The following is a 27,072-nucleotide window of genomic DNA, read 5'->3' on the forward strand; positions in this document are numbered from 1 at the left end:
CTCTATTGTTAGCCACGGTTGTGTCATCTTTCCTTTAAAATACTTCTTCCTCATTGGGATGTATATATTCTGTGCCTTACAAATTGCTTCCAGAAATTTCAGTTCTGCCATCATCCCTGCCAGTATTCTTTTCCAATCAATTCTGGCCAGCTCTTATCTCATGCCACTGTAATTCTGTTTTTTTCCCACTGTGATACTGAGGCATCCGACTTTAGCTTCTCCTTCATAAATTTCAGGGTGAATTCCACCCACTTTCCCTTAAGGGTTATTTTATCTTAAGCTTTCTAATCAATTTGCACAACACGCAATCCAAAATAGCTAATCCCCTAGTGGGTTGAACCACAAGCTGCTCTAAAAAGCCATATCACAGGCACTCTAGCAATTTCCCCTCCTGTAATCCAGCACCAACCTGTTTTTCCCAATCTATCTGCATACTGAATTTCCCCATGACTATTGTAACATTGCCCTTTTGGCATGCATTTTCTATCTCCCATTGTAATTTGTAGACCACATCCTTACTACCGTTTGGGGGTCTGTATACCACATTCATCAGGGTCATTTTACCCTTGCAATTTCTTAGCTCTATCCACAATGGTCAACACCTTCTGACCCCATATCACCTTTCTCTAATGATTTGATTTCATTTTTTTAACCAACAGACAAATGCCACCCCCTCTGCCTTCCTACCTGTCCTTTTGATACAATGTGTATCCTTGGACATTGAACTCACAGCTATAATCTTCTTTCAGCTATGATTCAGTGATGCTTACAACATCATACAAGCCAATCTGTAGCTGTGCTGCAAGTTCATCTATCTTATTCTGTACCGTGTGTATACTCCAATATAACACTTTCAGTCCTGTATTCACCCTTTTTGATTTTGTCCTCTTTTTATACTGCAATATGTTTATCACTATCTTCTTATCCTATTTAATAATATTGCCCAGGATCTCTAATGCTCATTACATAGCATATAATAAAACTATATTTATACTTACCTAGACTCCACCTGTTCTTGATAATCTCCAGCAGCCAAATATGCAACTCCACCTTTCTTCAGGTGCTCTCATATCTCACTTCAGTGCACTTGACACCAAGTACAAGCATATTAAAATAAGTTAAAGCTATTGGAAGATGTGTTAATATAACTTGTTCAGGTTTATTTTAATATAAAACATGGCAATGGTAATTTGTCATTCGTTTTAACTTACAAATCTTAATTACACTTTAGTTTGATATACACGATTCAGACACCAATTGTCCAAATTTTTTTAAAAAATTAACAAGCACATGGCTTAGAGATGTGAACAACTGACAGTCAGTATTTGCTATATAGTACATACTATCATTGGAAGGCAGAACTATAATGCTCAGCAATGTGTAGTTTTGGCTTATGTTCTTTTCCTGTCTGATCTTGCACATTTCCACAGGCATCCAAAGCCCTTGGTGACATAGGTATTGATTTTTTTTTATATATAACAAAACCTTTTAAAGGGAAATCAAATAGTATCTCTAGTTCATCTACAAACACTCTGTATTTCATACCTACCTCAAAACAGGCATTAAAAAATGCACAACCCACATGTTAAACTAAGACCAATCATTAAGCTGAAACTTAGAGAAACTGCTCTTGCACATATGAAAGAACTATTAATTAACGTAGCCTTCACATACTTTCTTTGCCCCTTTCCAGCACCCCAAACACCTTCGCCATAACTTTTGTTTGGAACACAGACCGAGGCTCAAGACATGGAATTACATAATTTTCAATGAACTTACCTTCATGAAAAATCTGCTGCTGAAACCGGCTGACTAAATTTCACCTGCAATATAGCAGGCATTGACACTGCTAGCAACTGTCACTACTAAAATGCAAAATATTTATTTTCTAGAATTAGTACAACTGCATAAACCTAGAGGAAAGGAGCATTTCATTTTGTATGTCACTGCCAAATTATTAGCACTAACTATAAGATGGGCGCTAACTTTGGCTTCTCCCATTTTTTGTATCTTCCAGCTGTTTGAATTTTTTGCCTATAATTTTATACATCAATATTTGAATAATTGTACAACAAATGAAGGCATATTAACAAGATATTTTAAGCCTCAGCCAAGTAACACACCAGAAATAAATGCAATGCCTTCCCTACATTGTAAGTTTGCTTTAGTCCTCCAGAGCATTCTCTTCCTCTGTGCCGTCATTAACAATTCCTTCATCTATACTCTCCAGCCTCAATCTCTGATCTGCAGAGATTTTGTTTCCTTTGCTGGTACCTCCAGGTACAGTTTTAATAACTGTAAACAAATCACCAGGCAAACAACTTTCCCCAAATAGGCTCATTTTGGCATCCATTTCAATAGCTTTGGCCAAACTGGCGGCAAAATGGTCCAGGGTTTTATGAACATCTGCTTTGATTTGCAGGACTGAAGAATGGTCAACCTCCTCTGCAAAAGGAAGAAAATAAGATTTTAAATTTTTAACTACAGTGCAACCTACAATTGTTTTAACCTTATAATTTCTCCTCCCCATCTGAAGGCCTTTCTGCAATATTATTCCAATATTTTGTGTCCTTTACAACCTCTGACTTACCCAGTGTAGAAAATGGACTAACCACTGGGAGAAAGTACGTTGTAAATGCTCTCCATAGCTCATCAAATTTAAACAGGACCTGATGAATGCTAAAATAAGCAGAGATACAGGTTCATTAGATTTGTAGCGAGAAGGGACTATAAATTGTCAAGGAGTTAGATTTCACCAAATCCCTCCAGGACTCTGACCACCCTGAACTATGCCAGTATAGCATGAACTATGCCAAAAATAGCAAACACAAGAAGTTCTGCAAAAGCTGGAAATCCAAAGCAACACACACAAAATGCTGAAGGAACTCAGCAAGTTAGGCAGCATCTATGGAAATGAAATTAACGATTCAGGCTGAGACCCTTCAGGACTGGAAAGGAAATTGAAAGATACCAGATTAAAAAGGTGGGAGGGGAAGGAATTAGCTAGAAGGTGATAGGTGAAGCCAGGTGGGTAGGAAAGGTAAAGGACTGGAGAGGAATGAATCTGCTAAGAGAGCAGAGTGAACCATAGGAGAAAGGAAAGGAGGAAGGGTACTGGGGGGAGGTGAGGGGCAGGTGGGAAGAGGTAAGAAGCCAGAGTGGCGAATAGAAGAATTGGAAAGGGGAGGGGAAAATAATTTTTACCAGAAGGAGAGATCGATATTCACAGCATCAACTTGGAGGCTACTCAGACAGAATATAAGGTGTTGCTCCTCCACCCCGAGGGTGCCCTCATTGTGGCACAAGAGGAGGCCGTGGACCAACATGTGAACAGGAACGGGAATCAGAATTAAAATGATGGGCCACCAGAAGTTCTGTATTGGTGGATGGAGCAGAAGTGTGCAAGAAAACAGTCAATTTTAGATTATGAGGACAAGCAGTCCTCTTTTATTGTCATTTAGTAAAATTTACGACCAGTATCACTAATTGGGTGACACTGGATACAATAGATGACACCAGCAGATTCACAGGTGACATGTTGCCTCATATGGAAGGACTGTTTGGGATCCTGAATGCAGGTTAGGGAGGAGTTGAATAGTTTGGTGTAGCACTTTGGCTACCTGCAGGGTTAAGTGCTGGGAGGGACAAATGGATAAGGGAATCACGGAGGGAGTTTTAGGGGGTGGGTGAGGATGGAGGTAAAGATGAGTTTAGTGGTAGAATCCCTTTGGAGATTATGGAAGTTGTGGGGAATGATGTGTTGGATGTGGAGGCTCATGGAGTGGTAGGTAAGGACAAGAGGAATTCTATCCCTGTTAATGCGGCGAGAAGATGGGGTAAGTGCAGATGTTTGGGAAATGGAGGACATGCAGGTGAGAGCAGCATCAATGGTGGAGGAAGGGAAACACTGTTCTTCAAGGAAGGAGGTCACCTCTGGTGTCCTGGAAAGTCACGAGAACAAATGTTGTGGAGACGAAGGAACTGAGAAAAGGGAATAGCACTTTTACAGGAGACAGGGTGTGAAGAGGTGTAGTCAAAATAGCTATAGAAATTGGTTAAAAAAAAAAGTGAGGCTGATCAGCACTATGTATAATCGTACTTCACAAGAGCAAGAGAGGATAATTATCCCACAAATTCCATGAAAATATGTCAGAGAAAAATTCTCATCAAACTTAATGGCAGCAAAGAGTGAAGAAAATAATAATGCCAACATGCAAAAAAAAATCCTCTAACTTATTTTCCCGGAGTCTGAAAACTGCATGCTTTACTTCATTGCACACTGAAGTGCTATGAGAGAAGAAACCATATAATTATTAATCCACTGCCAAATATATGATGCCAGGATATAATAATGAATAAGTACATCATGAATGGATTGAATACTGATATTTTTTCATTTGATCAGAGAGAGCAAACACACAGTTGTAATGGGGAGGAATGTCTGATAAATCAGTTGGATTTTTGTTTTAATGAAGACATTGATAAAGTCCCTCTTAAGAGACAAACGGCTAAAATTGAAAATCATGGATTTTCTGACAACAAATTTGCCATGTGGCAGAAAATAGAGAATTGTGAAAAGGGAAGGTATTCGGATTAATAGGATGTGATGATTCCTAGAGCCAGAATTATTTAGTCAACACATCTGTCAATAGGTTCCTTAAGTTTGTCATAGCTGGGGTGTGTAGTAGGATAAGCTCCCACTACCCATTAAATGTTCTCGACTTTGTGCATCTCAAATAGCCTTTGACAAGAGACTAAGCCCAGCAGAACCATCTCTACTGACAGGAGAAGGGGCAAAGGCAGATTACTAGTGCCTTTAAAACTAGCTGTTTCAGGCAGAGGGGGTTCATCAGTGATGGTTAGCAGCTTACCTAAGAGAAGGAAAACTCTGATCGCAAATCTCCACTGTCTTGTGGCTATACCCACTCATAGGGAAGGCTTTGGGAGTAAATGACAAGGAAAAATCTAGACTTGGAGTCCCTAAAGAAGTCCTATGTTCAGGGCTGACTGGCAACTCCTACGATGCCACTGGTGCCAAACTGTGTCGGTCTCTGGTGCTCCCTTGGATTAATCATTGTGTGGAGAGGGGGAGCCTGCTACATGGACAATAGCAGTTTTCTCTCCATATTGTACTGCCCTGGTCTGTATATACAGACAACTAGGATGCAACATCCATGGTCGATCCTGACCATCAGAGAACCTTACATATGTCAATAACTTGATGTATATGCTTCCTCTACATTGGTGAATTGGGGGACCACATCATTGAGCACCTCCGCACCACCTGCCAAAAACAGGACTTCCCAGTGGCCAAACATTTTCATTCCGATTCCTATTCCAATGTGTCAGTCCATGGCCTCGTCTTGTACTAAGATGAGGCCACCCTCAGGGTGGAGGAGCAACACTTTATATTCTGTCTGGGTACCCTCCAACCTGATGGTATGAATATTGATTTTTCCTTCTGGTAAATTCTCCCCCCCTCCACCCCTTCCTCCTCTATTCCCCACTCTGATGTTTTACTTCTTCTTACCTCCCTGTTACTTCCACCAGAGTCCCCTCTTCCTTCTATGGTCCACTCTCCTCTCCTATCAGATTCCTTCTTCTCCAACCCTTGACTGTTCCCTCCCACCTGGCTTCATCTACCACCTTCTAGATAGCATCTTTCCCCTCCCCCCCCACCTTTTACTTCTGGCATCTTCCCCCTTCCTTCTCAGTCCAGAAAAAGGCTCTCATTCTGAAACGTCTATTCATTTCCATAGATGCTGCCTGACCTGCTGAGTTCCATCGCCATTTTGTGTGTGTTGCCATGAATATATTAGGTCTGTTTTCTTTAGCACAGAGGTCCGATCATCTGAGGAAGAACTTTTTCATGCAGAGGTTGCTAGGATCTGGAATGTTGCTTGGGTTTGGGAGTTGGAAGCAGCTACTCACACAACATTAAAGAAATATGCCAATGAGCATTACAATTGCTGAGATATGGAAGACTATGGAGCAGGTGCTTGTAATTGGGAGAAGTATAGACAGTCATGGACACTGTGGACTAAAGGACCAGCTCCTATGTTGCTGACTCTGAAACTAAAGCAGTACTCAATAGAATCACAGAGATAATATGATATTTTCATGGTACAATGAAGAAATTATGGCACAGATAGAAACTAATTGTCAGTATGGGAGCTGAGGACAAGATAATGTTGTCATGACCTAAACAGGACTTTTCATAAGTGATGGAAAATAATGAAATATGTATGAAATTATATATGAAATTCAAACCCTTCCACAAAGGGCAAATAATGCAAGGTCAATTGTTAATATAGTTTATCAATCGTGCATATAAAATTGAGAAGAAAATGGTAGTTACATGGAACTAATTCACAGGTCAGCCATGGTCTCAGTCAATGGCACAAGAGGCTTGTGGATTAATCGGTCTATTTCTATTCCTAGTTTCCAAAATATTAGAGCCAATATAGACTGGGAATGGTACATACCCATACTCTGCCCTTCATGTGGCAATTTTTAAATGAGCTATCCTGTAAACTGTGCCACTTTTGCAAGCGTCCAAACCAGCCACCTTGGCTTCACTGGTTCAAACATTCTCTTCAGAAAACTTACTAATAGCTAAAGCAGAGAATTGGCCACCATTGAAAATCAATCAACCAGCTTCCTGGCTCATAATGAAATCCAGAGCACTGCTAATGGGAACTGCTCCCACCAAGCTACAGCTAACAATGTGCTGTTTACTAGCAGTACAAGCAAAGAACCATTACAGGACTTGGTGATGGCAAGTTAGATGGTTTCAGCTGTCTAAAATCTATAGTGCTTCTACCTTATTAAAGCCCCTAACCTTAAACACTGGTGACTGCTTTAAGTCCATTGGGAAATAATGCGTATTTGATCCATAGCAGACATAAATTATGTATTTCTTAATTACCTGAGATGGTCACTCCCATGTTATTATGGACTTTGCACAAGTGATTAAAAGGAAGAAGCTCAGAAAAGAAACTACTTCTATAAATACCTTGTGATTCTGGAAGTTCACCAATTGTCACAGAACTCCGTCTTCTGTTTGGATAGTTGTTGTGGCATGAATAATGAGTTCCGTCTGAACTGAAATCTTCCAAAAGCATGACATCAGTGCCTAAAATATGGGTTGTGAACAGATATGATTAGGTCTGTTATGTCACAACACAACATCAGAACAAAGCTTTCTGTAAATTACATATTAGAATAAATCTAAAGTATGCACAATAAGTCACAGTCCCTTACAAATACATATTCCACCACCTTTTGAGAAGAACTGACTAGCTGTGAAAGGAATGCCTGCCTGGATTGCTTGTGGCACAATTGTACTCTTCAGCTGGAACTGAAGTAGGTCCTACATTTAGAATAGAATTATAGGATTACACTTCTGAAAGTGTAACACTCTTTAAGTGCTGCGCTGGAATCCTTTAGTTCTGAAGAAAGGTAATGCCTATTATTATATAGATTATACTTTAAACCATTGATGTGGGCTCCTTATTAATTTCAGCTCTCCAGGAACTGGGGTGACATGGCATTAGATCAGACCAAGCCTTGAAAGTGAAAGCACGACATATTAACCCCACTTAAAAGGCTACTGGGATTCTTTGATCACTATCTTTGTCTCAGGAAATTATGAGGCCAAGGAACTGAATAAAATAAAGAACAAATTGCCGGTTTCAAAGGATATCAAATTCAAGCTACTTCAGAATCAAAGCAATGTTTAATTTTTACATGCCCCAACACATGACAGAAACTTGAGTGTGACACTGCATGTTCCTGGAGTATTTCCTCACAGATCTTCCAGACAGTACACGCAGATATTCTTAATTATAAATCTTACAGCCAAACCAATGCAAGCAAAATCACATTCTGAGAACAATTCTGTCTAACAGAAGTCTGATTCAATGTTACACTTAAAAATGGTTTGGGAGATTATAGAAAACATGTAATCTGTATGTTAAGCGACCTTCACCATAACATATTAGGAACAATTACCTGAATCCTGAGAGAAGCTGAATCCGGTGTCAGCAGTACTACTGCTCTGACCCAGTGATTGTCCACCAGCCATCAGGGCTGTGAGGTGGGGGGACAATCCCAAATCTGTCCAAGAACAAACAGAACAAACACATTTATTCCTTCCATTTTCATACAAGATTTTAAAATCAAACCTTTTATATATGCACACAATCCTTTTTATACTCCACCCTACAGCTACTGATCTCCTTATTTATTCAGTAATTAATTGTAGAATTTGAAATTTACAGCAGCAATGGTGCAAAGCCATAGACCAGGATCCTAACCGCACACTATAGCCACTGCATTTTACCAAGACAGACAACTAGCATCATTCTTCCTCCACAGAATCCAATATTTCTTCCACTTGCAACTTCATTCCAAATCAGAATTCCTCTAGCTATTACTTACTGACTTAGTCTATTTCTGTTAGCATATTAAACAGAGTTTATAATCCAGTTTTACTGTTGCTGGAGCGGCAGATTCATGCCTCCCATTACAAAAATCATGGACTACCCAAATAACTGAAGCAGTCAATATCATTGGTCATCAGCTGTTATGGGGCCAAGATGACAGTTAATGCAGAAATGTTATCGCACCAAACACTGGGAAATAAATTGGCCAACATTCTGTCGATCACTATCCAGTGACTCCTGTATACTGAAATTTCACTCAAAGGCCAGTGCACTTACTGCACCACATATGAATCATTTTTCTTTATAAAGATCAACAGGTTGCAACACTATATTGCAGAAATTGGAAGGTGGAAGCAGAGGAATTGCTAAACAGATATTGATAATCTTACAATTTATTTAAATTCTATAATCCTCTGCAGTCCTAGTCAACTATTATTACCTATTGCACCCACCATTTCACTATCATATCAAAAGGAACGAAATGACATTATGAAAATCCTGAGCGACACACACAAAATGCTGGAGGAACTCAACAGATCAGGCAACATTCATGGAAATGAATAAACAGTTTTGGCCCAAGACCCTTCTTCAAGAATGGAAAGGAAGGGGAAGGATGCTAAAATAAAAAGGTGGTGTGAGGAGAAAGAGGACTAGCTAGAAGGTGCTAGGTGAAGCTAGGATGGTGGGAAAGGTAAATGGCTAGGGAAGAAGGAAGTTGATAGGAGAGAAGGGTGAACCATGGGAGAAAGGGAAGAAGGAGGTGCACCAGGGAAGTGATAGGCAGAGGAAAAGAGGCAAAAGGCCAGAGTGGAGAATAGAAGACAACGAAAAGGGGAGAAAGGAAATTACTGGAAGGAGAAAATGGTGTTCCTTCCATCAATTGGAGGCTATCCAGACAGAATACAAGATGTTGCTCCTCCATCCTGAGAGTGGCCTCATCGTGACATAAGAGCATGGACCGACACATTGGAACAAGAATGGGGATAGGAATTAAAATGTCTGGCCACCAGGTGTTCGACAAAGTGATTGCCTAATTTACACTGGGTATCACCAATGTAGAGGAGGCCACATCGGGAGCACTAGATACAATAGAGGACCTAACAGATTTACAGGTGAAGTGCTGCCTAACCTGGAAGGACTGTTTGGGACCCAGCATGGAGGTGAGGAGGAGGGGAATGGGGCAGATGTAGCATTTCTGCTGCTCTCCATAAGGGAAATTAATGGGGAGGGATGAATGGACAAGGGGATCACTAAGGGAGCGATCTCTGTGGAGAGTGGGGGAGGGCGGGGAGGTAGGAAGGTGTTTGGTTGTAGGATCCCATTGAAGCAGGCTAGAGTTCCAGAGGACAATGTGTTGGATGCGGAGGCTCATGGGTGGTAGGTGAGCACAAGAGAAACTCCATCCCTGCTAAAGCAGTGGGAAGATGGGGAGAGCACAGATTCGAAGAAATGGAGGAGATGCGAGTGAGGGCTCAATGGTAGAGGAAGAAAAACCCTGATCTTTGAAGGTGGATATCTCTAATGTCCTGGAAGGGAAAGCCTCATCCTGGGAACAGATGCATTTTTACAGGAGACAGGATGGGAAGAGATATTGTCAAGATAGCTGTGGGAATTAGCGGGTTTATAAAAGACATAGTTAGACAATTTGTCTGCAGGGACTGAGAAAGTAGAGGGAGGACTGAGAAAGTAGAGGGAGAACCGAGTGAATTTAAGAGCAGTTGGAGGCAAAGTTGCCAAAATTTACGAGCTCAGCTTGGATGCATGAAGCAGCACCAATGCAGTTATCAATATAGTGCAGGAGCAGTTGGGGAGCATTACCAGGGAATACGTGGAAGATAGGCTGTTAAATAGCCAACGAGAAGGCAAGCATAGTTGGGGTCCATGGCTACCCCATGAGTTTGGAGAAAATCCTACTAAAATAAGCCAGTGCAAAACATCCATCACTACTTGCAGGTTTCCCTAAAGACCTACTCCTTCAGCAATTAGCTTATCCAAAACCCTACTTACTGCCTGTGCTCTAACTTGCAGCAGATCCTTTACTCAAATATTAATAGCTTTCAATTATGCAGTGGTTAACTTTCAAAATAGACATTATTTTCAAATCTCTCTCCATTAGGCTCTCCTGGCACCGAGGTAATCTCTCTCCTGCAGTTGTGCCAGAGAAATATTTTCTTAAATGATAGTTCTGAAGAATTCCAGTTGTTTCACTCTAGTAAATGCAGAAGTGTTGCTGCTCATTTAAAATAGGCAGGAGAGGTTGTCTGAAATGTGTGATCAATTGGAGAGCACGGCTGGAATTATGGAATACTGTGCCTCAATATTCTATTTTTGGATATTGTTTATTTTCATTTTATAGGAAGGGCAACAAGTTCCATTCATTCACACTTGAAAGCTTCAACTTTCAATTTTTTAAAATTTCATATTTTAGTACTTTTCCCTAAATATACTTTTGTTCCCAAATGCAACCATAAAGTGGAACTAAAATACACAATTTTAATCTATTTTTTCCCTTAGTCTTTTGGTTTTCCCCTCCCTAAGAAACTGAACTGAATCAGCTACATAAACATTATGGCTGCAAGTTCAGATCAAAGACTTGGTGTCCTGTAGCAAATGACTCACATTCTAACATCCCCAGACTTTTCAGTGTACTTTAGTAAGTGCTTAATAGGACAGTCATTATACTTCAAGGAAAATAATTGAAAAATACATTTCATATTAAAATAGTTATTGATTCACAAGATAGGGTGGCACAGTGGGCCACACTACGACCGGGATATGTATTTAGCTTAGTTTAATAAGGAGGGGCTTGATTAAACTTATCTCGTTTGTGGGACTGTAAAACCCTTCTAGATTTAAAGTCAGTTTTACCCAGAAGATAGCTCTCTGCACTATAAAATACATAATTGTACCTGAACATCCAATCAATGGCTATCCTATGGAAACAGTGTAAATTATATTTAAAGTTATGTTTAATACTGTGATGAAGACACAGGAGACTGCAGATGCTATTACATGGAACAACATACAAGATGCTGGAGGAACTCAGCAGATCAGGCCGCTTTAAATGGAGGGAAATAGGCAGTTGGTTTCAGGTCAAGACTCAGCTGAAATGAAAGATAGAGAGAAGATAGCTAATATAAAAAGGTAGATGGAAACTAGGACAAGAGCTGGCAAGTGGTGGGTGGATCCAAGTGAGGAAGGGAAAGTGGGCACAGCACAGAAGCTGGGAGGTAATAGTGGAGGTGACAAAGGGAACCTGATAGGTGGGGAAGGATAAACATGGAATGGAGGGAGGGCTGACGGGAACAGTGGGGTAGAGTGTGGGTAATGGGCAGATGGATTGGGTGGTGGACGGGAAAGACATAGGACAATGAGGACTGAGACGAATGCAGGAAGAAATAGATAGATTATCCTTACCTCCACCAACTCCCCAGTTAATTGTAGCAATGACACCTGTCCCTACACCTACACTTGCAGTGGTTGTAACACATATACTTCTCACCTCACTATCATCCAGGACCCTAAACAGCCCTTCCAGATGAGGCAAATAATCACATGTAGATCTCTAGCCTTTGCTTATTGTGTCCAGTGCTCCTGATTCCTCTCCTCTACATCGTTGAGACCATGCACAAACTGAGAGACCACTTTGCTGAGTGTCAGCGCTGTATACCACAACCATCTGACAGTTACCTTAATTCTCCTCCCCATTCCCATACTGACATGTCTATCCTTGGCCTCCTCCCCTGCCAGGGTGAGGCTAAGTAGAGCAGCAGAACTTCATTGTCCACCTGGGTAGTCTACAACCCAACAGCATGACCAGGGAACACTCCACCTTCTGATAAGCTACTCCCACCTCTGTCCCTTTTCTCTCTCCTCCCAGTTTTCTCCTACACTCACATCAGCACCCCCCCCAACTCCATCACTTTGTCTCCTCCTCCACTACTGCTCCATCTGCACATTACTCACACATTCCTCCCATCTGGTTCCCCCATTGTTCCCCTGTGCCTTCCCAATGCCCCTCTCTCAATTCCATGTTCCACCTTCTTCTCCTGTCAGATTCCATAATCTTCAGCACTTTGTCACCTCAACCTATCACCACCCCCAGTCTCTCCCTCATTTGCCTCTACCAGACCTCTCCTGCATCTCCTTATCGCTAGTCAGGTCTTGCTTTACTCCTTCCCTCCACCTTTCCACACCAGCTATCTCCCTTCTAGCTTTCAGTCCAGTTGAAGGGATTTGACCCAAAAGATCAACTGTCCACCTCTCCCCATAGGTGCTATCTGATCCAATGAGTTCCTCACACACTTTGTGGGTTGATTTAATATAGAGATATTTGCTTACAACTAATCATATTAGCTAAGGCACATTCGGGGCCAAGCAGAAAACAAATTATTCCATACTCCAATGTGAAAAACCCAAACCTAGTTTGCCTAACAACAACAGCAAATGCTCACCAGACTCTATTTATTGGTGTGGATAATGTTCAAAGGAGAATTTAAATGCAACTTTAAAAGAAAAGAATCCAGATTAGAACAGAGGCTGGCAACATAAAAACAAACTTGGTTCAAGATCTCAAAATGAAGAACACAGGAATTTGCTTACAAGAGATTCTGTACAAAATGCTGGATGAACTCAGCAAGTCAGGCATGATCAATGGAATTTCGGGCCAAGACCCTTCATCAGGACTGGAAAGGAAGGGGTCGAAGCCAGAGGGAGGGGAAGGAGTTCAAGCTGGTAGATGATAGGTGAAACCAGGAGGAAGAGGTAAAGGGCTGAAGGAGGAGAAATCTAATAGGAGAGGAATCTAATGGGAAAGGACAGTGGACTATGGAAGAAAGTGAAGGAGGAGGGGAACCAGAAGGAGGTGATGGGCAGGTGAGGAGAAGAAAAGGAGTAAGAGGGGAACCAGAATGGGGAATGCCAAAAGAGAAAGTGGAGAGGGGGAGTAATTACCAAAGTTAGAGAAATCGATGGTCATGCAATCAAGTCAGAAGAGCAACACTTCACATTCCGTCTGGGTAGCCTCCAACCTGATGGTATGAACATTGATCCCTCTAACTTACAGTAATTTTAACTTCATCGTTAAAGTCCTGTTAATTTTTCAGCTAACGCCACGCTAATTTTCACTTGCTTTGAACGGCTGAGTGATGTGCACCCTCACATTTCACCACCAAGTCCCTCCACACCATTAATGCCACCCGCAGACCAGAAGCATCATCTATCTCCAGAAATATAGTCCTCTTTTCTGTTTTCAGCTATAAATCCCTTCTCCAGTGCCCACCCGTCCCATGCAAAATAGATTAGGATAAGGAGCAAACAAAAAGCATGTATCAATTCACTGACTCACTAAAGCTGCGCTTTGAGACTAACACATTCAGTGTAGCGCAGCCTGATTCATGGTGTTTACAGCAGGACATCTGCTACCAAAACAGGTAAGACACAAGATGTCTTGCTGAGAATAAACAGCTACTCATTATGGCACACATACTGCTTAACTTTCCAAAGGCTGGAAGCAGAAAAATATTGGACCCACCTTTGTAAGGTATATGGATGAATACAAATAACAAATAAATGAAATTTCATTCACTATTTCCTAAACGTTAATTTTTTTTTCTCTGCTTTAAAAGGCTTCTGTAATTCCCAGAAGGATTAACACGAGGGTCCATATTCTGAAGCAATGACCTTTATGAACCCTGCATTATTTTAACCAAATGATGCAGCTGAAATATGCCCCAGGACCGGACCGCAAAGCTATTCTATCAAAGCCTTGTTTTAGTATCACAGCATCAGCAGCCTGCAGGAAACTCAAAATCATACACATCACCAAACAGACGTTGCTTTACAGCAAACCTCACTTGTACCACCTCAGAGTATTAGTAGTTGCCCTGTCTCATTACCCTTTAATCCTTTCCCAATGGCATTAACTCTTCACTCTAAATTTGGATGTCACAACATACTGCAGCAGAATGTCTCTGTAATAATCTCATTTCGAAGCATCTTATGCTGAAACCTTGAATTTAAAAGGAATCTAATAAACTGGAAACAGCAATAACTCTAAGAAGATCTACATGATTAAAATGTCAACATGTTTTCAAGGAAGTACATCTTATATAAAATCAAGGTAAGCAAGTGGCTGGCCAATTTCAATTGAAGAAAATCCACATAATAGGAAAAAGCCTCAACCAAGAGGTGAACATTTTCTAAGAAATAATATTTACAAAAGAGGTACATGACATATTACACTCCTCAAATATGTGACAGGCCTATTTAATATTCAGCATAAATGTCCAAAAAGATATCATTTAACACAACAAATGTGAGAAAGCAAAAGGCGATAACAATATTTTCACAAGGCAGTCATCACAGAAAATGTTATCCCCACTCCCTTTTCCTAGGTTACCTGTGATGCGGCTGGAGATGCTGAATAGCCTGGAAGTCCTCTGACGTTGAACAAATGAATCCCTGTAGTATCTGTCACCAAAGCACATCCCTAGCAGCTCTTTGCGTACCGTTTTATTCCACAGGCCATAGATAAGGGGATGACATATAGCACTGGTAAAAGACAGCCACGTTACCAGTGTCTCCAGTCCTGGAGAAACAGCTCCTTTACCATAAAGTGCCTCAGTGCTAATCACTATCATGTAAGGTCCCCATGTGACAACAAAAGCTCCAATCACAATCACAATAGTTGTTAGTGCTTTGCATTGATTGGCTGAATAAACAATGTTATTGCTGGTGTTCCTTCTGCTTCCTGATGAAGAGGTAGAGGAGTTTGAATTTTTTCTTCCATCCTTATTGGATTCTTCTTGAACAACAATAATAGTTCCACAGTGAATCTTCCGTGCTTTGAGTCTGGCCACACGAAATATAAATCCATAGCAAATGACCATGGCTAAAAATGGCAACAGTCCACACCATATCTGCCAAAAGACAGTGTAACTTATTCCTTTGTACCACGTAGCTGTACAGATCCACTTGAACTGGTCAAACTCAAACGCCGACCAGCCAAAAAGAGGAGGAAGGCATCCAATTAGAGAGTGCAGCCAGACGTATACAATTACAACAATCGCACGGTTTCCAGTTATTTTCATTGGATACACCATTGGGTAAACAACAGCATAGTACCTGCAGAAATCAAAAACATCTCAGCCACGTAGTACAACTCACGTTTCAATACCGTCTTCTTCGTTACCTGCACAAAAAGTTTTGTTAATGCAATACATCTAACCTCATTCTAAAACATTTTAAAAGTCAAGGTTAATAGAACAGCAAGTAATGAAAGTTAGTATTCACTTTTTTTAAACTTGGAGTGAATATTTAATTTTATACAGTTTATTTTGTTCAATAAACATGAATGCAGTAGACTAGAGTCAGATCATAACTTATGGACAATTGTATTTAAAATTGTAGTGTAGATGGAGTAAAACTAATAGAGTCGCCCAAGTAATGAGGCAAGTATTTTGTAGCATTTTATGGGAAATTAAATGTGAATAAAAAATATAACCCTCGATTCAAGTGCATCAAAGTGCACTATCACCTATATACCGTATGTGAAAGAAGGCCAGTTCCCTTCAGGCCACAGGTAGTTGAAGCAATAAAAGTACTGATCAAAGACCTGACGGCTATTATGATGGCGGGGAGAAGCAGGAGAAGGGCAATACCTGACCTGTCCTTGCTACAGGCTCATAGGGACTGATGAAACCATTAATGTACTTGCTTTGCTATTCAGCCATGTTTCTGCTTTAATGCTGTGCAGACTAAGTCTCATTTAGCAGAGAGAAGGATGCCTCTGCCTACCACCACCCTGCCAAAGGGATCATTAACCATCCCTGGATTAACAGTGCCCAGTCTGTGGACACCCTACATACTCAAATGAGCCCTGTGAAAAAAATTCAAATGAGTAAGCCTTGGAAAAAATTGGTTTAAGATTGCTTACAGTAACCACTATAGTTTTTAAGTGTCACTTATTGTGGACTTCAGGCATGCTAGGAGCCACACTCATGTCCCCAACTACATCAACGGAGCTGTAGTGGAACCTGTATCAAGCTTCAAATTCCTTGGTGTCCACATTTCCGAGGATCTCACCTGGTCCCTGAACTCCTCCATCCTGATCAAAAAGGCACAACAGCGCCTTTATTTCCTGCAGAGCATCAAGCAAGCTCACCTCTGTCCCAGGATACTGATGGACTTTTACTGCTGTACCATTAAAAGCATACTCACCAACTGCATCTCAGTGTGGTATGGCAATTGTCCCGTATCAGACCACAAAGCACTCCAGCGGGTGGTGAAAACTGCCCAGCAGATTACTGGCACCGAATTACCCACCATTGAGAACATCTACCATAAACGCTGCCTGGGCAGGGCAAAAAGCATTATCAGGAATGCATCATCAGGCTCAGGAAGAGCTTCTTCCCTGAAGATGTGACCCTGCTGAATCTCACATCACAGCGCGAAGCAGTATTGCACCCATATTGGGCTGTCTCAGTACTTTTATATTTGTTATGCTGTAGCACTTACATTTTATTTGCAGGTATTTTGTAAATAAATACTATTCTTTTGCACTTCTGGTCAGATGCTAATTTCACTTCATTGGCTTTGTATCTGTACTCGGGACAATGACAATAAAGTTGAATCTAATCTAATACAGACTGCCATTTTACCACAGGAGTTCACATAAACTGGAAATTGATAAGCGTTGCTTCTATTGATAGTTAGGTAACTATATTCTATTAAACAATGTAACCTGAGACACCCTAATTCTGTAGCACTTTAACTAGGCAGGGGAAAACAGTCAATAAATATTCATGTTAATTAATACTCATCCACATATTATCCCAGAGTGATTTTGTGCAATTTCCAAATTACAGATAAAATTGACTAATGGAGGTCTGTAACAAGGGAACTGGTTCCTAACCCAGGGGTGGTCTGTACTGCTTTCATATGTTTGGAGGCCAAGTCACCTTAACTCATTCACTGAAGCAGAGATTATGAGCCTAATACTGAATACCTACAGGACAATCGTCTTCTATCAATTTGTCCAACTGTAAAACACCGCCATCGAACATTAAAGATTTGCCACAGATGCTGGAAAATCTGATCAGCTTCCCATATTTGAGGAACCACCTCTTGTCAAGACATCGGTGATGAAAGCTGCCAACTCGTTCAATGCACCAGCAGAAGAGCCTTTGGCTAAATAAGAAAAAGGGTGATTGAAGATCACCACCTCATACCTGGCTTAAAACTCATGACAATGCTCCTCAAGGCACTGTTCAGATACCATAACTGCTGTCTCAACAAAATCCTCCAAACCAGCTGGGAGGACAAACAAACCAACATCAGCGCCCTGTCTCAGGTTAACGTTCCAGGCTCTGAGACCCTGGTTACACACAGCTCAGCTGGATAGGCCAAGACTTTTGCATGTCAAACACCAGACTCCTCACACAGTACAGCTCAGAGCACCTGTCACAGAAGAAATTACCACACAGTGGAAAATGTTAAAGGATTTTCTAAATACCTCTTTGAAAAAAATTGACACATCTCCACTGGGAATCTCACTGGGACCCATGACTACTCAGTGTGGTGGGAGTACACAAAAGCTCAGTATAAACAACAAAAGAAGTGTATCACCTCACAAATCACACATCCCTTCAGGAACCGACAATGCATTTGAGGAAGAGTCTGTTGTCCTCAGACTGGACTCATTAGGAACCTCAGTCCCAGAGAGACTGGAGCAGAAGTAAGTCATCGTTAATCCTAAAGGGCAGTCTACGAAGTGTTACTGATGAATTTCTACTGCTTATTGATATAACTCACCAACTATTTGGTGTTTTCCTTGTTGCTTCAGGTTGCAAGTGTGTGCAACTTAAAACAATTAGTGGAGTTGTGCGACAAGTACTATCTTTCTTCCTGACCTCCACCTTTTTGCACCAAGCATTTCCTTCGAGGCCTGGGTGCATTGGTGTGCGGTTTCCTTGGAATACAGCAACTTTGAAAGGACAACTGAAGGACAGACAAAGCAGGATCAGCTGCCGGAGGAACAGCTTCCGAAGGAGGTCACAGACTCTGAACAGTAATGAAATCTGCCGCTCACTACAAGCTTGGAGCAGTGTGGCGATCTACCCTCAGTAGCTGTTCACAGCTACGGCCTTTGTATCCATTGTGCTTCCTGAAGCTGAACGTGTTTGGATTATTCTGCAGTTTACCTAGCATTGTTAGGAAAGGTCACTGAAACTTCAAGGAGCTTCAAAGGCGATGCCTCAAAAAGGCAGCATCCATCACTATGGACTCCCATCAATCAGGACATACCCTCTTCTCATTGCTGCCATTAAGGAGGTGGTACAAGAGCATGAAGGGACACACTCAATGTTTCAGTAATAACTTCTTCCCCTTCACCATCAGATTTCTGAATTGACAATGAATCTAGGAACACTACCTCACTCTTTTTCCCTTTTTTAACACTAATTATTTTTAAATATATATACATTTTATTCTAATTTAGTTTTTATTATGTATTGCAATGTACTGCTGCCGCAAAACAACAAATTTCACCATCTATGCCAGTGATATTAAACCCGATTCTGATGCTGTTTGAAGAAAGCTAACAACATTTCTTGTCACAGGCAGCGAGGGCAGAGAGAACATGGAACTTTAGCAGGATGCCCAAGGTGCAATGTGGCATTTTCAGGAGGCAGTCAATCCACTCATCCTAGATGTTGACTCTGGCTGATCCTTACTGAGAATCCTAGTAGCCGTCATGTCCTCTGCATTCTCCGACAGTTTGCAACACTATCTGTTCACGAGCAACAGCAAAAACTCAAAGGGTTAACCACTAGGCACCAAGGGCTTACTGCCATACCTGCCATTCATACACTGAAAGCTAGGTAGGCACATGTCTTCCAATAAAAAACTGGAACAACACTTCCACAACCTACTTCTGGAGCAGCCCACAGTGTACTTAACAGAGAGGGCCCCAATGTCTGCAATAGTGCCCTAACATGGTACTACAAATCTGCTAAACCATATCGAATGGAAGTATGAAATTAATTTTTAAAATGCTATATGCAGAAAATATGATGTAGTGCGATTTCCTTACACACTTGGCTGTCCAAATATAAATTGAAGATTAAAAATACTGAGAATCCTTCTGACTCCTGAAGCTGATCAAACGTGTTCCAGAAACTCATTTGCCTGGAAAACACTTCCTTCAATATCCCACCTATTTCTAGACTGATCTCCCATACTCGAGGCAAAAATATTCTCAGGTATGAAATTTTAACTTAATCCAACTGCAACCACTCTGAACTGACACCAACCCCAGGTTATTTTGACACCCAACCTGCCTGATATAGCTGGGTCCTACTGATCGAGGATAAGAAGCTGGATTCTACTCAGGAACGTGGCAGGAAAGAGGTGGAAACAAAGAAACAGCAAAGCAGATTCTAGGGCAGTGTGGAATGTACTGGCCTACTTAAAATTATATAATGTGTTTGCACTCTTCGCCCTCTGCTGTCAGTACTTTCTGTTCATTTTGTGATCACACTAACCAAGTTGGCCTTAGCCATTCAAATCCAATTTCTCCTCCAAACTCCACAGTTTCATTTTAGGAAAATCTCTGGAATGGCTCAACAATCCCTTCCTCTTCCACATGCTGCAGATTTCACACACATTCTAATATTTCCCAGTCTACTTAACCAGTCTCTTCCGTGAGGAACTGCTCATCTGATGCTCTGTAATTAAAAAGCAATAATTCCCATCAGCTCTGTACTCGAAAAACTGAATCACCTTTGGCTTCTAGCACAAACTCCCTATCCACACCCTAACTCCTCCCAAATATTTTAGTTTGAACCAGACTATTCACAACTTTAATAAGCTGGGATCTTGTTGTTGCGCTTTGGACCCGATGTCATTCCATCTATAAATAACTATTTGCTACTAGCTTTCGGGCATTACACATCTCCATAGCTCACTTACAGCTGAAACCCACAACCAAATATTCATCGGACTTTCCTCTAGCTGGTCTGCCAGCTTGCTCTAAGCTCCCCTGTCCATATTCTACTGCAATGACATTTTGTCCACTTTGGTGCTCAGCCAGCCAACACCTCATATTTAAAAACCTCATCTATAAAAAGATTTAAAAATAAAAATCTCATCTATGTGTTTAAAATTCTAACACATCTTCACCCTTCCCCATTTCTGATTTGACCAGCTCTACTCTCCCACTCCACCCCAACAATCTACCAAAGCTCTCCAATTCCAATCAATCCTTCCAAACACTTGGCTCTCCACTCCCTCTGCACCAATCTGAACCTCACCATCAAACCCGCAAACAAGGGAGGTGCTGTAGTAGTCCAGCATATTGACCTCTATCTTGCTGAGGCCCAGCGCCAACTCTCAGACACCTCCTCCTACTTGTCCCTCACATGGGACCCCACTAAGCAACACCAGGCCATTGTCTCCCACAGAATCACCAACCTTATTGACTCTGGGGATCTCCCAACCACCACCAACAACCTCATAGTTCCCGCACCCCGCATCTCCTGTTTCTACCTCCTACCCAAGATCCACAAACCCACTTGTCCAGGTAGACCCATTGTTTCAGCTTGTTCCTGCCCCACTGAACTCATATTGGCATACCTTGAATGTTTTATCCCCCCCTAGTTCAGTCCCTTCCAACCCACATCCGTGACACTTCACACTCTGGATCTTTTCAATGATTTTAGGTTCCCTGGCCCCCATCATCTTATTTTTATGATGGATGTCCAGTCCCTATACTCCTCCATCCCCCACCAGGAAGGCCTCAAAGCTCTCCATTTTTTTTTGGACCCCAGACCTAACCAGTTCCCCTCCACCACCACTCTCTTTCGCCTAGCAGAACTTGTCCTCACTCTAAATAATTTCTGCTTTGGCTCCTCCCACTTCCTTCAAACAAAAGATATAGCCTTGGGCACTCCCATGGGCCCCGGCTATGCCTGCCTGTTTGTCGCCTACGTGGAACAGTCTATGTTCCAAACCTACACTGGTGACTGTCCTGCGCTTTTCCTATGCTACACTGATGACTGCATTGGTGCTGCTTCCTGCACCCGTGCTGAACTCATCGATTTCACCCACTTTGCCTCCAACTTCCACCTGGCACTCAAATTTCCCTGGTCCATTTCTGACACTTCCCTTCCCTTTCTCAATCTCACTGTCTCTATCTCTGGAGACAGCTTATCTACTGATGTCTATTATAAACAAATGGACCCTCATAGCCACCTGGACTAAATCTCTTCCCACCCTGTTACTTATAAAAACGCCATCCCCTTCTCTCAATTTCTCCATCTCCACCGCATCTGCTCTTAGGATGAGGCTTTTCATTCTAGAACGAAGGAGATGTCCTCCTTTTTCAAAGAAAGGGGCTTCCCTTCCTCTACCATCAACACTGCCCACAACCGCACCTTTTCCATTTCATGCACGTCTGCTCTTACTCCATCGTCCCGCCACGCTACCAAGGATGAGGTCCCTCTTGTCCCCAGCAGCCTTCAAGTCCAGCACATAATTCTCCGAAACTTCAGCATCTCCAATGGGATCCCACCACCAAGCACATCTTTCCCTTCCACCCCCCCCCCACTTTCTGTTTTTTACAGGGATTGCTCCCTACATGACTCCCTTGTCCATTTGTCCCTCCCCATTGATCTCCCTCCCAGCACTTACCCTTACAAATAGAACAAGTGCTACATCTGCCCCTGCACCTCCTCCCTCACTATAACTTAGGGCCTTAAACAGTCCTTCCACACAGTGAGGCAACACTTCACCTGTGAGTCTGCTGGGATCATATACTGTGCCCGGTGCTCCCGTGTGGCCTCCTGTATATCAGTGAGACCCGACGTAGATTGGGAAACCACTTCGCCGTGCACCTACACTCTGTCCACCAGAAGGCGCGGGATCTCTCAGTGGCCACCCATTTTAATTGTCTATCCGTGACCTACTCCACTGTCGTGATAAGGCCACACTTAGGTTGGAGGAACAACACCTTGCATTCCGTTTGGGTAGCCTCCAACCTGATGGAATGAACATCAATTTCTTCTGGTAATGCTGTCCCCCAACCGCACCCCCCCCCATTTCCCATCCTCTTTTCCCTCTCTCACTTTATCTCCTTGCCCGCCATTGCCACCCTCTAGTGCTCCTCCCCCCTTTTCTTTCTTCCATTGCCTTCTGTCTCCTTCACCAATAAAATTCCCAGCTCTTTACTTCATCCTTCCCCCTTCAGGTTTCACTTATCACCTTGTGTTTCTCTCTTCCCTCCCTCTACCTTTTAAACATACTCCTCAGCTTCCCCCCCACCCCCAGGTCTGCCAAAGGGTTCTGGCCCAAAACGTTGACTGTCCTTTTTTCCATAGATGCTGCCTGGCCTGCTGAGTTCCTCCAGCATTTTGTGTGTGTTGCTTGGACTTCCAGCATCTGCAGATTTTCTCTTGTCTGTGATTGAATCTACCAAAGCTGATGATTTTGATTTCTTTGACTTACTTTATGGATTTTTGAAAACTCCTTGCCTTTTCAGCTCTTTTTCTTCACTTTTAGAACTTCTATGTTCAACTCTGACCAAACTCTCTATTTTCCGTTAAAGCTTTGTAAAGCACTTGAAGGTATTGATATTATGCAACAGATATGTTTCCCTTCATTTTACTCAAATTATCCCGGCCTCTCTGCTTCTTTTGTTTAAATCAGCAAATCACTTAAGGATAAACAGGTAATGGCAGCAATTATTGTCATTAGTAGTTTGCAAATATTTATGTTTCAGTGACTTTGATACCCTGACAATTTTGAACACTGTGAAAATCCAGGTATCATTTTCAGAAATTGCAATTCTGTTCCATACCTGAGGGTAATTTTCTTTAAAATATTGTAACTTCCATTCAGTTAGGAGCAATGCAATTAAAATATATTCTGTATTGAATGGTCAAATACAATACACAGGCACTGAAAGTTCCTCAGGGTTTTTTTTTCCACTTAACAAGATTTTGAATCAAGTGATTGCCAGTGTGTAAGTACTTCCCCTTTCTGCAGAATCTAGACGCAATGTAGCTCTACTCAGGATGTACAGTTCCCTGAAGAAATATTTCTTACCGGTCTATTGCAATGACTCCAAGGGTCATCATACTGGCAGAGCTGGTAAGCATGCAAAGCAGTGCTGTAAGGTTGCACCACACCACTCCGAAGATCCATTCTCGCTTGATGGAGCTTGTGATGATAAAAGGGAGCACCAGAACAGACAGCAGAAAATTAGAAAGCGTCAGACTGAAGACAAACTTGTTGCTCGGAGTCAAGAGGTATGACTTTTTGTATAGAGTTACAACAATCACCAGGTTTCCCAGAAAGATCAACACAGCAATGACAATGATGGCAACTGAAGCTGCAATAATGAGTCCACCATCTTCTTGGGTAGAGTTGCTTCCTCCACTTCCATTGACACTGGTATTATAGTTCATTGTGAAGTTGTAGGATAGGTAAATGGCATGCTTGAGTCCTGAACCAGAAATATAAGAAAAATTAATTGTATGAAATATAAGGCACATATACGTTAAGATCACCAAGTCAAAATATTTTAGCAAATAAATGGCAGATACACAACTCCCTCATCCTGATCGACCACACCACCCTCCTTTGATGCCTCTGCAATGTTGCCTAGGTGGAAGGGCCCACAACCTTCTGGTTCCTTTCTTATCCTGAGAATAAGCTGGGATGCCACCCCACCCTCACTGCTAGTGTCTCCTACGGATCTATACTTGACCCCATCCTACACAGCATCTACCACTTGAAGACATCATTTGAAAACTTAACATCAATGTCTGTGTGAAAATTGATCACACCCAAAACTTGCCCATAACTTCTCTTAACCCCTTCTCTACTTCGAAATTTTGAAGGTGCTTACCCTGCATTCGCAATGGAAAAAACAAAACTACCTACTGGTTTTATTCCTTGTCATCATCTCTGTTCCTTCATCAGCATCTTCAGCCCTCACTCTGGCAACTCTCTGGATCTATGCCCAAGCATTCACAATGCCAGTTTCTCTATGATCACACATTACTAAGCCTGCATATTTCCACCTCTTTAGCATTATGTTCTGTTGTAACTACCTCAGTTTACTCGATGCTGAAATCCTCATCCTTAATCTCATTGTTATTGTCTCTGGATTTGACTTTTCTAGCAAACTTTTAACCAACTTCCCGATGAGTATGTGCATGTGAGCGATCCAATGCTCAGGTACAAATCTCCCAATCTGGACCAAGCCTAGATTGTCCAATCTGGACCAAGCCTCAAATGTCCTTTTGTTTGTAAGACCATAAGACCATGGACATAGGAGTAGAGTTAAGCCATTTGACCCATTGAGTCTGCTCCACCACTTAATCATGGCTAATCCTTCTTTCCCCCTCCTCAGCCCCACTCCCCAGCCTTCTCCCCATAACCTTTGATGCTGTGTCCAGTCAAGAACCTATCAAGCTCTGCCTTAAATATACCAACGACCTTGCCTCCACAGCTGGCTACAGTAACAAATTCACCACCCTCTGGCTCAAGAAATTTCTCTGCATCTCTGTTTTAAACAGACGCCCCTCTATCCTGAAGCTGTGCCCTCTTGTCCAAATCTCCCCCACCATAGGAAACATCCCTTCCACATCTACTCTGTCCAGTCCTTTCAACATTCAAAAGGTTTCAATGAAATTTCCCTCCCCCCCCATCCTTCTAAATTCCAGCGAGTACAGACGCAGAGCTATCAAACGTTCCTCGTATGATAACCCTTTCATTCCTGGAATCATCCTTGTGAACTTCCTCTGAACCCTCTCCAATGCCAGCACATCTTTTCTTAGGTGAGGAGCACAAAGCTGTTCACAATACTCAAGGTGAGGTCTTACCAGTGCCTTAAAAGCCTCAGTATCACATCCCTGCTCTTGCATTCTAAACCTCTTGAAATAAATGTTAAATTACAATGACTTCCGATTAAAGAACGATTTTATTTTTAACTTCTTATCCTAGTTTCCCAACGCCTCAAATTCCCCACCTCGGTAATTCCTATCCTTTCTCTGTGATCTCCAGTTCAGTAAATTTCCATTTCTGAACCAATTAAATCATAAGCAAATGCAGACACGTCTCGACTGCCAAGTGCAAAACTCTGAATATCCCTCCCTAACCCTTTGTCCCACCCCTTCAAGCCGGCGCAAGAAACCCAGCACTATGAAGGAGCTTCATAGTCTGTCCTGTGTAAACGTCTGTCGGAATTGTACCGAGTAGTGGAACGTTATTACATCTTTTAAAAATCCTAATATAAATGTGACTGGTGCAAGTACTCCAATCACCTTGAAAACTGTGAATCTCAAGGACTATGGGGATCAGGACAGGATTTTTTTTACAAGGAACCTAACCTATTTTATTTTGCGCTGTCATGCAACCTTCATTGTTCACATTTGTTCAAGCGTCGTTTCAACAACCCACAAGTCATCTTCCCGTGTGAGGGATTTTTAAAGAACCAACCCTGTTCCCTGACCACTAGGGCGAGTGTACGGTTCGGATCAGGTTGAAAAAAGGATAGGGAAATGGATAAAGAAAATATAAACGTGCTTTTATAAATATGTGACTTGTTTTTAATTGTAAGGAGCATAGACGATCCATCGAATGTCTCCCCCTCCGACCCCCGTTAAATTTGATTTCTGAGGAAAGTTGCTTTCAGCGTCTGGGGCTAGATGGGGGATGCAGCTCCCTTTCCCGGAGGGGCCAACAGCTTCATTCTTTCTCGCCAGAAATCACCCGAACCCATTCACTTCCTTCAAACAAAGTTTTGTTTGGATTTGCCGGTAACCGTCGGCCGCCGGGGTGCAACGGGCTGTTCGCGGGTGGAAGTGACACCGACAGGCATGACTTTGGGCAGCAGGACCCCCGCAACTCCGCACAAAGACTGGACCGCGGCAGGGAACCCTTCCCCCACCCTCCCCTCAGTTCCCCGACACTGAGGGGTTTGAGGCAACGGGGACGGAGCATTAGGCAGCACCCCCTCCCCCGTCCTGTGCAGTGACTAAACCCGACCATCAGCTTCCTTTGTCTCCTCAGCTCTAACAACTTTTCCTGCTTTCACTTCCTTCACCGCACACAATAACCCTTCCACAAATGGCACGTCTCACCTTCCCTGCGCGAAGTTCCTTTCTCCGCATATTTTCCTCAAAAAGCCAAGATTTTAGCCAGGAGCTTCTTGCTCTGCTTCCTCGCCGCCAGATACGCTCGCCCGCCACCCCAGCCGCTTCGTGCAATGGCGCCGGGCTGCGAGGAGACTCTCCCTGCCTGCACCCTGGGTGGTCTCGGCGCTCCAGGCACAGCAAGAGCCCAGAACACAGCTCACCGCGCCTCCGTGCCCAAGGAGCGGCGCGCCGTCCTTTTGATTAAAAAAGAACACTTCAAACAGCGTACATCTTATTGTTTTAAAGTTGTTAGCTACCAAAACTTCTGCGAAAATCGGTGGCGTGGAAGAGCCTGGCCGGCGAGGAATCTCTGCACCGACCCAGAGTTTGGTTCGCTGCTGCAGCGCCGGGTTTCACCATACCCTTCTGCCCAGTTCACTAATAAAGAGCGGCTACTAATTCAGCACCAACTGAGATCAAAAGTT

General features: G+C 42.4%; 1 protein-coding gene across 2 annotated transcripts; it reads right to left on the reverse strand.

Annotated features, from left to right (window-relative positions):
* Positions 1-1,157: 1,157 nt before the first annotated feature.
* Positions 1,158-26,870, reverse strand: gpr161b (G protein-coupled receptor 161b). Of its 2 annotated transcripts, none has more exons than XM_072262264.1 (6): positions 26,594-26,870; positions 23,550-23,949; positions 14,848-15,572; positions 8,014-8,118; positions 7,016-7,135; positions 1,158-2,445 (listed from the first exon to the last, which is right to left on the reverse strand). In XM_072262264.1, exons 2-6 carry the CDS (start codon positions 23,909-23,911, stop codon positions 2,165-2,167), a joined length of 1,593 nt encoding a protein of 530 aa, XP_072118365.1. In that variant the 5' UTR covers positions 23,912-23,949; positions 26,594-26,870; the 3' UTR covers positions 1,158-2,164. The 2 variants fall into 2 exon arrangements, with proteins under 2 accessions (XP_072118365.1, XP_072118366.1); XM_072262265.1 differs by lacking the exon at positions 26,594-26,870 and adding an exon at positions 16,668-16,800 and having other exon boundaries at positions 23,550-23,621.
* Positions 26,871-27,072: the final 202 nt, after the last annotated feature.

The sequence above is a fragment of the Mobula birostris genome, chromosome 6, assembly GCF_030028105.1.
Source record: "Mobula birostris isolate sMobBir1 chromosome 6, sMobBir1.hap1, whole genome shotgun sequence".
NCBI lineage: Eukaryota > Metazoa > Chordata > Chondrichthyes > Myliobatiformes > Myliobatidae > Mobula > Mobula birostris.

Excerpts from the sequence above, each read along its gene's own strand:
- gpr161b (XM_072262264.1), bottom strand. The coding sequence starts at position 23,911 with ATGAACTATAATACCAGTGTCAATGGAAGTGGAGGAAGCAACTCTACC. Across the intron at positions 8,119-14,847 it reads CATCTCCAGCCGCATCACAG|ATTTGGGATTGTCCCCCCAC; the intron begins GTAACCTAGGAA and ends GTTCTTGGACAG. Across the intron at positions 7,136-8,013 it reads CAGCTTCTCTCAGGATTCAG|GCACTGATGTCATGCTTTTG; the intron begins GTAATTGTTCCT and ends CCCATATTTTAG.